Source organism: Lathyrus oleraceus, chromosome 5, assembly GCF_024323335.1.
Source record: "Lathyrus oleraceus cultivar Zhongwan6 chromosome 5, CAAS_Psat_ZW6_1.0, whole genome shotgun sequence".
Taxonomy (NCBI): Eukaryota; Viridiplantae; Streptophyta; class Magnoliopsida; order Fabales; family Fabaceae; genus Lathyrus; species Lathyrus oleraceus.
In genome coordinates this window covers 126,661,521-126,673,724 of record NC_066583.1, presented here as the reverse complement: position 1 = coordinate 126,673,724, position 12,204 = coordinate 126,661,521, and the positions used below count along the sequence as shown (strand labels likewise).

At 36.1% G+C, this 12,204-nt stretch overlaps 2 protein-coding genes across 2 annotated transcripts; both read right to left on the bottom strand.

Annotated features, from left to right (window-relative positions):
• Positions 1-3,241: 3,241 nt before the first annotated feature.
• Positions 3,242-4,938, bottom strand: LOC127079189 (uncharacterized mitochondrial protein AtMg00810-like). The gene is made up of 3 exons (XM_051019610.1): positions 4,460-4,938; positions 4,178-4,239; positions 3,242-3,309 (listed from the first exon to the last, which is right to left on the bottom strand). The coding sequence occupies exons 1-3, from the start codon at positions 4,936-4,938 to the stop codon at positions 3,242-3,244; spliced, it is 609 nt and encodes a 202-aa protein (XP_050875567.1).
• A 628-nt stretch (positions 4,939-5,566) lies between these two features.
• LOC127079188 (uncharacterized) lies at positions 5,567-6,067 on the bottom strand. Its single transcript, XM_051019609.1, has one exon. It carries the CDS (start codon positions 6,065-6,067, stop codon positions 5,567-5,569), a length of 501 nt encoding a protein of 166 aa, XP_050875566.1.
• Between the last annotated feature and the right edge of the window lie 6,137 nt (positions 6,068-12,204).

Sequence of the window (12,204 nt, the reverse complement as noted above, 5' to 3'; positions counted from 1 at the left end):
GTTCTTGTTTGGACCAAGAAGAAAACCAATGATAAAGTGACACGTGCGAAATGTAATTGAAACCCTATGGAGGGAAACTCCTTCATTCAAAATTTTATTTTCTTTCGTTTTGTTTTTCTGGACAAATTTATTTTTTATTTTCTGAATCTAACTTTTTTTTTTTTACCGAAATTTTCTGAATCTAATCTATAGGTATATACTATTGGGTTTTATAATTATATTGCACTTGTGGTAATAATTTTTTTTAAACTTATGTGAAAAGAATGTCTTGTTTGATTGTAAATTTAAAAATTTTAATCAATAAATTCTATGAAAAGAAATATCTTGTTTTAGTATAAAATATAAATAGAAATGTATTTTTAAAATTTTCAAGAAAAGAATAAAACTTAAAGAAAGTTAAAATATTTCAATATTTACATCAATTTTCATTCGATTTTATATATATAAAGATTATTTTATTGTTGGTAGTAGTTTAATTGACAATATTTTTAGTTCACTCAGGAGTAGAAAGCAAGAGAAGATGAAATGATAAGGAAAAGTAAATTTTACACGTTATTTATTTGATTTTATAGAAAAAATAAAATAAAATAAAAATAAAAATTGTTATATTAAAATTTTATTCTACAATTTTTATATTATACATTGTCACATGTATCTCCTGCATGTTAGTCGCCTGATTCGGGAATCATTTTAGGTGACTATAACTTTTAAAGCTTATAAGAGGGAGATAAGAATTCTTATGAATGAATGTAAGGAAGTTAACTTTTATCCAGATAGTTCTATTTGACGGGAATTAAGGTTGGAAGAAGAATGTGTGGAAGAAGAAGAAAAATGCATGACATCATATGAGAAAGATACATTAAGAATAGAGAAATTTGAGATAAACAAAAAATATGAGGAAGGAGAAAGAAGATAACTTGAAGATGATATAGTTATGGATGAAAATCCAAATTTAACAATTTGTGAAGATGTAGACATCCAACAAGAAAATCTTCAACAAAAGAGTATCCTTAAAAACTATTTTAACAAGACAGATGAGAGACAAGAAATTCATAAAGTATTGGATGTCATTTATGTCTTGTTCACTAAAATCAAACTGAAAATGATTTGGAAGCAACATCATAAAGTTCATGGGATTGCTACCAAACAAAAGGAAAAAAAAAACAAGATGTGTTATTTTGTGTCATATATGTCACTCTAACATGGAATGAGGCGTCAAGCTAATGACGGTAAATGAGCGCTTCTTGGAAGCCAACCCAAGGGAGGTATCTGTAGTTTTTTTATAGTGTTTAATTTTATATTAATTTTTTAGTTTTGATTGTTTTAAGTTGGTTTATTTTCTAGTTATTTTTACTTTCATCTAGTAATATGATAATTATAGCTTTAGTGGTTGTGTGTAAAAGTACCAAGATTAAATGCATGTGTGTCCTCTGTGCATGTTAACTCGCCAAAATATTTTATTATATACTTTTAAATAATCTGATTGGTTTAATTGAGTTGGACTGAAGGTTGAGCAGATTTACCACAACTGATTGAGAAGTCACATCGAGCAAGAGGTATTGCGGAGGTTGTCAGCTCTACCCAACATGATGAGAGCAGAAAAATCCAAACACAATGTACATCATAAGAGAGCATTCATGTATGTCTTTATCATTCAGAACTTACGTAAGTTACTTTCTGATTTCGGTTGCATGATTACACACATTGAGACACATTTTTGTTATTACCCCTAAGCCTTTCTAACCATCATTTTTATTATTATCCATTGTTAACTCCATCCATTTGTTTGCTTTAAAAACCACATCATATTAACTCATGTACCAAACACTTTCCCATCATGTTCAGAATATTTTTGTGAGTTATCAGATCTATGTTCATTCTAAGTTTGGGGGTGTTGTAGGGATACCAACCTTTAAGTTTGGGGTAGTTGTGCAACGTTAGTACAAATGAGGGCACTCAGTGATTAAAAAGAAAAGAAGAAAAACAAAAGATGAAAATTTGAAAAGTCAAATTGAAAAAAAATAAAATAAAAATAATCAGTAGGGAACTCGAAAGAATGAGAAGTCAGCGAATATTGAAAATAAAGATAAATCCAAAAGTTGATGCCTCGATAACAGTTGATCCTAAAGGACGAGTGCAAGAAATATTTTCAGCATTAGTCCATCAGAATGAGCATAGTGAAGATAACGATCATATTGACTCTGAACCTTAGCCTACTTTGCCAAAGTTATCCCATCTTAACCATACCCCCATTACAACCATAAATGCCTCAAAAAGTGTGCGTCGTGCACCTTCACATCAAAAGACAATTTATTCAAGTTTACGATATGATATTGCGTACTATGAATTTTGAGTGTAAAACATATTAACACCCGAGAGATTTGGTGAGAGTGTGAGTTGAGTTGACAGGTGAAGCAACACTTTCAAGTGAAGGTGTGGCCAATCAATCTACCTCTATAATCTAGCAAAAACCGAAGGTAGCAACAAATGAGAGCCATGGAAGATTTTAGAGGTATTGTGGTACGTGAAAAGTTTTTCTTTCACTTGGGGGTGACATTAGTTCTTTGTTCTTAAAGTTGCTTGAGGACAAGCAACAGGCCAAGTTTGGAGTTGTAATCAGTCATCATTTATGCTATAGTTATTATCATTTTAACATGTGAAAGTAGACGAGTTATTTGTATTTTTCATATAGTTTAAGTGGTTTATATGTTTGTTTCTTTAATTTCATATTTATCTACGTTTTAATCATTCTTTGTATTTTTGATTTTTTTGGGAAGGTTAACGTGTTTTGTAGGTTGGAGGAAGTCAATGATATGGTCGAAAAAGGAACATGGAGAATTTTCAGACCATATCATTGACTTCCTCCAACCTACAAAACACATTAATCTTCCCAAAAAGATCAAAAATACCAGGAATGATTAAAACATAGATAAATACGAAATCAAAGAAACTGACATATAAAACATTCAAACTATATGAAAAATGTAAATAATTCGCCTATTTTCACCTGTTAAAATGATAATAACTATAGCACAAATGGTGACTGATCAATAGTGTTTGTCTTAAACTAGACTAGATTGAGGATAGGTTAGAGTCAGCTATCTTATAGCCGAGGCTAACATTATCTACCCTCGTTTTAAACACATGCCCGACAAAGATGTTAAGTGAACACTAAGTTAAAGTTAAAGTCAATTTTTAGAGCGTTGGCATAATATTTTAGTCACCACTAATCATTGTTTTTCTAGTGGTTCCTAGTAAAACCAAATGATAACCTTAAACCAAACTTTAGATACTCCATCAATGAGTGAACTGCAACAAATAATTTTAACCATCAACAATTTAAGACATTTCTAAACTCTCACAATTAGCAGCATGCATATTCATGATTCTCGTAATAATAACATTATTGTTGTCATCCATTTTCCCATGGAAACCACTTCATTGTTGGTGCACAAGGTGAAGAAGATGAAGATGGAAGAATATATATATATATATATATATATATATATATATATATATATATATATATATATATATATATATATATATATATATATATATATATATATATATATATATATATATATATATATATATATATATATATATATAGAGAGAGAGAGAGAGAGAGAGAGAGAGAGAGAGAGAGAGAGAGAGAGAGAGAGAGAGAGAGAGAGAGAGAGAGAGAGAGAAGAAAAGGCATTTAAATAATAAACTTCCATTAATCTTACAAATAGTTACAACAAATGGTTACGCACACCCATTATACACAAGTGTTGACAGCTACACTTATTTATATATACAAACAATAATGTCACGTAGGCAAAATGCTAACCTATAATAGCTAGGTTAAGCTTAACAAAAACTAATACTACTACTATTGAATATGAATTATTTATAACATCATCCCTTAATTCATATTCGACTAATCAAAACTAACAACATCAATTCCATCCCTCAAGTTGAGAAATTGATCAGTCTTGAATACTTTCGTCAGAACATCTACCAGTTATTTATGGGTGCTACAATGCATAACTTTTAGCACTTCATTTTGAACCTGACTTCTCGGAAAGTGATACTTAGTCTCAATATGCTTGCTTCTCCCATGCAACACTGGGTTCTTGGCAAGATTGATTGCAAATTTGTTATCATTCATCAGCTTCTTAGGCTTGTTTACCTTGATCTTCAGATCCTGCAGTAAATTCAAAAGCCAAACAACTTGACATGCAACCACAGTACCTGCAATGTATTCAAATTCATGGGTTTAGAAAGCAACAACTGGTTGCTTTTTGGAACACCAAGAAATAGGACCTCCCATATACTTAAACAAATATCCAGAAGTACATTTTTTTCAACTCTGTCTCCACACCAATCAGAGTCTGAGTAACACATCAGCTCTGAATTAGCCTTTTCACCAGAAGGGAACAACACTCCATACTTCAGAGTCCCTTTAATATACCTAAGAATCCTGATAGCATCTTGGTAATGAGACCAATTTAGTTTACTCATGAACATACTAACCATTCCAACTACATAGCAAGTATCAGGTATGGTATTACACAAATACCTTAGAGATCCAACCAACTGCTTGAAATTTATAGCATTTACATCATCACCTTCAGGATCAGAATCCAATTTTTGATTTATTTCTGAAGGTGTGAGCACAACCTTACAATTTTGTATTTCAAATATCTTCTGAAGTTCAAGTTCATACTTCAACTGATGCAGAATGATACCCTTCTCAGAGTACAAAATCTTCATCCCTAGAAAATATGTCATATTTCCTATATCAATCATCTCAAACTCATTCATCAACACCTTCTTGACCTTAGCTATCTCATGTTCACAACTTCCTGTTAGCAATATATCATCAACATGCATATATACTAGAACTATATTTCTTTCAGAAGTATGTTGAACATAGACATTATACTCCATCTCACACTTTCTGAATCCTTGAAGCTTGAAAAGTGAATCAATTTTCAAATTCCAACCTCTAGGAGCTTGTTTCAGTCCATACAACGATTTATGTAACCTGTACACCACCCCTTCCCGATTCTTTTTCATAAATCCAGGAGTTTGTGACACGTATACCTCTTCTTACAATGGGCCATTCAAAAATGCATATTTCGCATCTAAATGCATCAAAGGCTAATTCCTGTTAGCAGCTATCACAATCACCATTATGATTGTCTCATGTCTCGCTACAGGAGAAAACACCTCAAAGTAGTCTAACACAGGTTTTTGTAGAAAACCTCTTGCCACTAACCTTGCTTTGTATTTTCCAATTGATCAATTTGCTTCAGTTTCACCTTCAAAACCCATTTGACTTTAATCGCTTTCTTGTCCTTTTGAAGCTCAATCAACTCCTAAGTCTTGTTTCTCTTTATAGCCTCAATTTATTCTTTCATGACCTTCGGTCACACTTTCTTCTTGAGCGCTTCTTCAGTACTCACTAGTTCAGAGTCTACTAGCATGGCACACTGAATGACTTCTCCTTCAGAGTCTACTCAGTACCTTGCAGCATGTCAAACTCTGCAAATCTTCTTAGAATGTTTCTGATTCTTTATGGCCTCTGAACTTGTTCATAATCTTCTTCGGATGCTGGAACAATATCAGATGTTGGAACCCCAAAAGTATCACCTTCATAGGTATGACCACCTTCATAGTCTGAAATATTCCTAGAGTCTGAATCACCATCAGAATCTATATCAGAATCAGATTCACCCTCAGAGTCAGACTCATCTTCAGAGTCAGGCTCACCTTCAGAGTCACCTTCAGAATCATCTTCTGATTCTGACTCATCTTCAGACCCTTTAGATTCTGAAGTATCTTCGGAAGTTGGCACTACACTAGAGTTGGATTGAGATTTACTCCAATCTCGCGCTTCTGATACCTTCACAATGACAACTCTGTTGAATTCAACCTTGTTAGTGACAAGACAATAAAGTTTATAAGCACTTGTATTGTGGTACCCTACAAGCAACATAACTCTGCTTATGTCATCCAACTTCTTTATCTTAGCATCTGGAACATGTTTGTAGCAAACAAAACCAACTATCTTCATATGGCTCACACTTTGCTTATCTCCAGTCCACTTCTCTAAAGGAACAATTTCCTTCAGCTTCTTGGTTGGACACCTATTGAGCACATATGTTTTAGTGGCAACAACTTCTTCCCACAAGGTGTGAGGTAATTTCTTCTCTTTCAGCATGTTCCTTGTCATATCAAGCAAAGTTCAGTTTCTTCTTTCAGCAAGACCATTGTGTTGAGGAGTGTATGAAGCAGTCACCTCATGCTCAATTCTATTCTCCTCACATAAATTTCTAAACTATGTAGAGTTATACTCACCTCCACCATCAGTTCTAAGAATTTTTTGCTTCTGACCATTCTAATTCTCATCCTTGATTCTAAATTTCTTAAATTCAGCAAACACCTTGTGTTTGAATTTTATAAGGGAAAACTCATGTCATTCTTGTGAACTTATCAACAAATGACATAAAGTATTTATTCCCTTCAAGTGAAGGTATTAGAAATGGTCCACATGCATTAGAATGCACCACACCCAAAACATGTTTTGCTCTTGGAGGCATTTCAGATGCAAATGATAGTCTTGGTTGATTCCCTCTCATGCACACATTATATGACTTCTTTGACTTCTTAATTACAGTAATTCCATGTACCAACTTTTTTGAATTCAAGTGCCCTAAGATTCTGAAGTTTAGATGACCAAATCTTTTATGCCACAACTTACTTTCCTTCACAACACTTGTTGCACTAAGGCATTCAGAGTCTGCAGTCTTAACATTCACTTTGAATATTCTATTCCTCCTCTATTCTGACTTCATAATTAACTCGTGATTACGGTCATACAACTTCAAAGGATTGTCCTTCATGGCAACTGGAAAACCTTTCTCAATTAATTGATCCACACTCATCAGATTACTTTTCATGTCAGGAACATACCACACGTTCTGAATCAATGTTGTTTTACCATTATTCATAATTACTCTAACATTTCCCATACCTTTAACATTGATGTATTTATCATCAACACATATGATCTTTGTCATCTTTTTAGAGTTAAATTCAACTAACCATTTCTTATTTTTAGTATGATGATTTGAGCAGTCAGTGTCCATATACCACCAGCTTGCCAAATACGCATCATCAAATTTAGAAGCCATCAATAGCACAAATTCATCATTAAAATCTCCTCTAACTACATTTGCTTATTTTAACTTTCTTTCCTTGTTTGACCAACAATTAACAGCGAAGTGGTCGAACTTCTTACAACAGTAGCACTAAATTTTCCTCTTGTCATACTTCTCCTTCCCCTTCTGAGCACTTTTCTGTCTTTCAGAAGTTAAGGTTTATGACTTCTGACCAAGACTGCTTCTGATATTTCTTACCGGGAGCTGCTTTCAGAACCTGTTGCTCTACCTCCATCTCAGAGTTTCTCTCAATCAAACAAAACTCGTGCGCCTCTAGACTGCTTTGCAACTCTTCAATTATCATTATGCCAATATCCTTAGAATGTTCAATTATTACCATAATATAATCAAACTGGGGAGTAAGAGATCTAAGTACATTCTCAATGATCCATTCATTAAAGAGAGTTTTTCCACACGACTTCATCTCATTTGTGATCAGAATCATTTTGGAGATATGGTCAGGTACCTTCCCATTGTTCTTCATACTGAGATTCTCATACTGCTTACGTGGAGACTGAAGTTTTACCTTTTCCACTAATGTATCACCGACGTAGCACCGTACCAGATTATCCCACGCAGTATTCGTCATCGTCGAATCAGCGATTTTCTCAAACATGTTCGCATTCACACACTGATGGATGTAGAACAAATTCTTCTGATCCTTCTTCCTTAGATCACGCTGAGCATTTCTCTACTCATCCGTTGTATTTTTCGAAAGTGCAACCGGAACGTAATTGTCATTGACGAGATCAAAAACATCTTGAGCGCCAAACAACACACGCATCTGAACCATCCACCAATTTCAGTTCTTGTCGTCGAATACTGGAAGTTTAGTACTCAGATTATCGTTTTCGTTCATCTTAAACCTTGTGCAAATCACTCAGATCTCACCAAACACTAGTGTTTTCCAATCCAGCAGAATCAAGAAATATGATTCTGTTATGATTCCAATCAGAAATTCAACACGAATTCAAGAAACAAAATCAATCACACAACGCCTCACCGTTCACTCGTGTTTCCCTGTGCTTTGCTATGGATCTGAACCAGAGTTCTAGATACCAATTATTGGTGCACAAGGTGAAGTAGATGAAGATTGAAGAAGAGAGAGAAAAGAGAATTGAAATAGCAAATTTCCACTACTCATACAAACGGTTAAAGAAAATGGTTACACACACCCATTGTACACAATTGTCGATAGCTACACTTATTTATATATACAAACAATAATGTCATGTAGACTGTTAAGAATATATTATCAATCAATTAGTATTGATTGATATTCAATTAGTCATAACTGTAATTGATATTATTTCCTATTGTATATTCCCTATTTGCATATAAATATACACCATGTGTGATCATATTAGACACACAGAGATACAATTACAATATGGTATCTAGAGCTGGTTGACCTACTGTCTTCCACAAAATCAAAAATATTTTTTTTTCTTTTTTTTTCCGGCCACCCACAGCGCCGCCGCCGTCTCCGCCGCTCCTGTCGACTTTTCGACGAGATTCCTATACGCCGGAATCGCCTCCTACAGATCGGCCAGATTCACTGCCTTCCGCCGCCGCACGCGTCCGCACACGTCTCTCCTTCATCGCACGTGAATCTCACGCGCCGGAAAATCAGTCGCGCATCCGCTGCCCCCAGCCGTCGCCGTTTTTCCAGATCTGCTCTCGGTTTTTCGTTCCGAGCCATCAAATATCATGGGAGATACCGATTCCATCATGTTCACTAAAATTTCACTTATTCCGTGTGAGAACCAATACAAAGCAGCCCATCAACAATCATCATCTGCCGCTGTTGCTCAGTCGGGTAATCCTGTAGCTTTTGTCTCTACATCTTCACTTGGTCCCTGGGTCCTTGACTCTGGTGCATCTGATCATATGACTGGTAATAAATCTCTTTTATCTCATTTGTCTTATTCTGATTCTTTGCCTTCTGTCACTGTGGCGGATGGTTCTAAAGCCAAAGTTCAAGGCCTTGGTCAGGCACATCCACTTCCAAACTTGTCTTTAGAGTCTGTCCTTTACATTCCTGGTTGTCCCTTTAATCTAATATCTGTTCACAAGCTTATTCGTACTCTTGATTGTTCAGTTCTTTTTAATGCTAATTCTGTTCATATCCAGGATCGACGTACAGGACGGACGATTGGAGCAGGGAGTGAAGCTGGAGGATTATATCATCTTTCTCCACCGGTGGCCTGTGCTTCTATTACTTCTCAAGAACTCACACATCAACGTTTGGGTCACCCTAGTCAAAATAAAATGCGTCTTTTAGTTCCTAGTCTTTCTAAGCTTTCTTCTTTTGAGTGTCAGTCCTGTCAATTAGGCAAACATACTCGTAGTACTTATTGTCAACGAGTAAATAAAAGTGTTGCATCACCTTTTGCTTTAGTTCACTCTGATATTTGGGGTCCTAGTCGTGTGAAGTCTACTTTAGGATACTATTACTTCGTAACGTTCATCGACGATTACTCACGATGCACTTGGTTATTTCTAATGAAAAATCGTTCAGATGTTTTCCGTATATTCCAAGAGTTTTATGCTGAAATTAAAAACCAGTTTAATACTACCATTAAAATTTTACGCACAGATAATGCTCGTGAATATATGTCATCCCAGTTTCAATCTTTTTTAACATTACAGGGAATTATTCACCAATCATCATGTGCTCATACACCACAACAGAACGGTGTTGCTGAACGGAAGAATCGTCATTTAGTTGAAACTGCACGGACTCTTCTTCTTCACCACAATGTACCCTCTCGTTTTTGGGGTGATGCTCTCCTCACCGCATGTCACCTTATCAACCGAATGCCTTCCTCGGTCCTTCAAGATCAGATTCCATACTCTATCTTGAATCCGGAACACGATCTCTATCCCATTCCCCTTCGTGTGTTTGGTTGCACATGCTTTGTTCATGATCTTAATCCAGGTAAAGACAAACTTTCCGCTAAATCTCTCAAATGTATTTTTCTAGGCTACTCACGTATACAAAAGGGATATCGTTGTTTTTGTCCTCAACTTCAACGGTACATTGTCTCTTCCGATGTAACATTTTTTGAAGGTTCTCCTTTTTTCTCTGCCTCTTCGTCCTCCCAGGAGATTTGTAATCAAGATATTCCTTCTGTCATCCCCACACCCATTAAACCTCCTTTGCAGGTATATCAGCGACGCACAACGCGTCCATCGGCAGTTAGAGATGATATTGATCCACCAGCACCATCTCCTACTCCAATTGTTCCTCCAGCTACGTCACCTGAACTTGACCTTCCAATAGCATTACGAAAAGGTATTCGATCTCATAATCCAAATCCTAAATATGTCTGTGCTTTAAATTATGACCGTCTATCTACTTCCTATGTTTCTTTTGTGTCTGCTTTGGATTCTGTGTCTATTCCTAAGTCTACAGGTGAAGCTATGACTGATCCCAATTGGCGTCAGGCGATGGTGGAAGAAATGACTGCATTGCACTCAAATAACACTTGGGACATTGTTCCTTTACCTCCAGACAAAACTACAGTGGGCTGTCGATGGGTTTATACAGTGAAAATTGGACCAGATGGTCAGATTGATCGTTTTAAAGCTCGTTTGGTAGCCAAGGGATACACACAAATATTTGGCCTTGATTATGGTGACACCTTTTCTCCAGTGGCCAAGATTAGTTCAGTCCGTCTCTTCCTTGCATTGGCTGCTATTAATCATTGGTCGCTTCATCAGTTGGATATTAAAAATGCATTCTTACACGGAGAATTGGAGGAGGAAGTGTATATGGATCAACCTCCAGGTTTTACTATTCCTGGTAATTCAAGATTTGTTTGTCGGCTCAATCGATCTCTTTATGGGCTAAAACAATCTCCACGTGCTTGGTTTGGTCGCTTCAGCTCTGCCTTGATACAGTTTGGTATGACTAGATGTGAAGCAGATCATTCTGTTTTCTTTCTTCACTCTTCCAACGGACAACACATCTTTCTTGTGGTTTATGTTGATGACATTGTTATCACTGGAGACGATACAAACGGTATTCAGCGACTCAAAACTCATCTTTTCAAAAACTTTCAGACAAAAGATTTGGGTCCACTCAGATACTTCTTAGGTATTGAGGTTGCACAGTCCTCATCAGGCATTGCAATTAACCAACGTAAGTATGCATTAGACATCCTAACTGAAACTGGTATGCTTGACTGTCGTCCGATTGATACTCCTATGGATCCCAATGTCAAGCTTCTTCCGGGTCAGGGGGAGTTGCTGAAAGACCCGGGAAGATATCGACGTCTAGTGGGTAGACTCAATTATCTTACCGTCACCAGACCGGATATTACTTTTGCAGTGAGTATTGTGAGTCAATTCCTTAATGCTCCTTGTGATACTCATTGGAATGCCGTTATTCGGATTCTCAGATATATAAAGAATGCACCAGGAAAAGGCCTATTATATGAAGATAAGGGTGATGCTAAAATCACTTGTTACTCAGATGCAGATTGGGCAGGATCACCGTCGGATAGGAGATCCACTTCTGGATATTGTGTTCTTATTGGAGGAAATATGATCTCATGGAGAAGCAAGAAACAAAACACAGTTGCATTATCTAGTGCTGAAGCTGAATATCGGGCTATGGCAGCAGCCTCAAAAGAACTTGCTTGGCTTAAGAATTTGCTCTCAGAACTTAGGTTCGGTGACCTTCAGAACACAAAACTCATATGCGACAATCAAGCGGCACTCCACATTGCGTCCAATCCGGTTTTCCATGAACGGACCAAGCACATAGAAATAGATTGTCACTATGTAAGAGACAAGGTACTGTCGGGAGAAATAACCACGGAATTTGTCAAATCTGAAGATCAATTGGCTGATATGTTTACCAAGTCTCTCAAGGGTTCTCGAGTGAATTATATTTGTAACAAGCTCGGATCATACAATATATACGATCCGGCTTGAGGGGGAGTGTTAAGAATATATTATCAATCAATTAGTATTGATTGAT

What these genes read in the sequence shown, in the direction of transcription:
- LOC127079189 (XM_051019610.1), bottom strand. Translation starts at nt 4,938, where the DNA reads ATGGAGTATAATGTCTATGTTCAACATACTTCTGAAAGAAATATAGTT. An exon ending in GATGCTATCAGGATTCTTAG is followed by an intron (nt 4,240 to 4,459) that starts GTATATTAAAGG and finishes AATACATTGCAG; the next exon opens with GTACTGTGGTTGCATGTCAA. An exon ending in TGCAGGATCTGAAGATCAAG is followed by an intron (nt 3,310 to 4,177) that starts GTAAACAAGCCT and finishes TATTTGTTGCAG; the next exon opens with TTCACTCATTGATGGAGTAT.
- LOC127079188 (XM_051019609.1), bottom strand. Translation starts at nt 6,067, where the DNA reads ATGAAGATAGTTGGTTTTGTTTGCTACAAACATGTTCCAGATGCTAAG.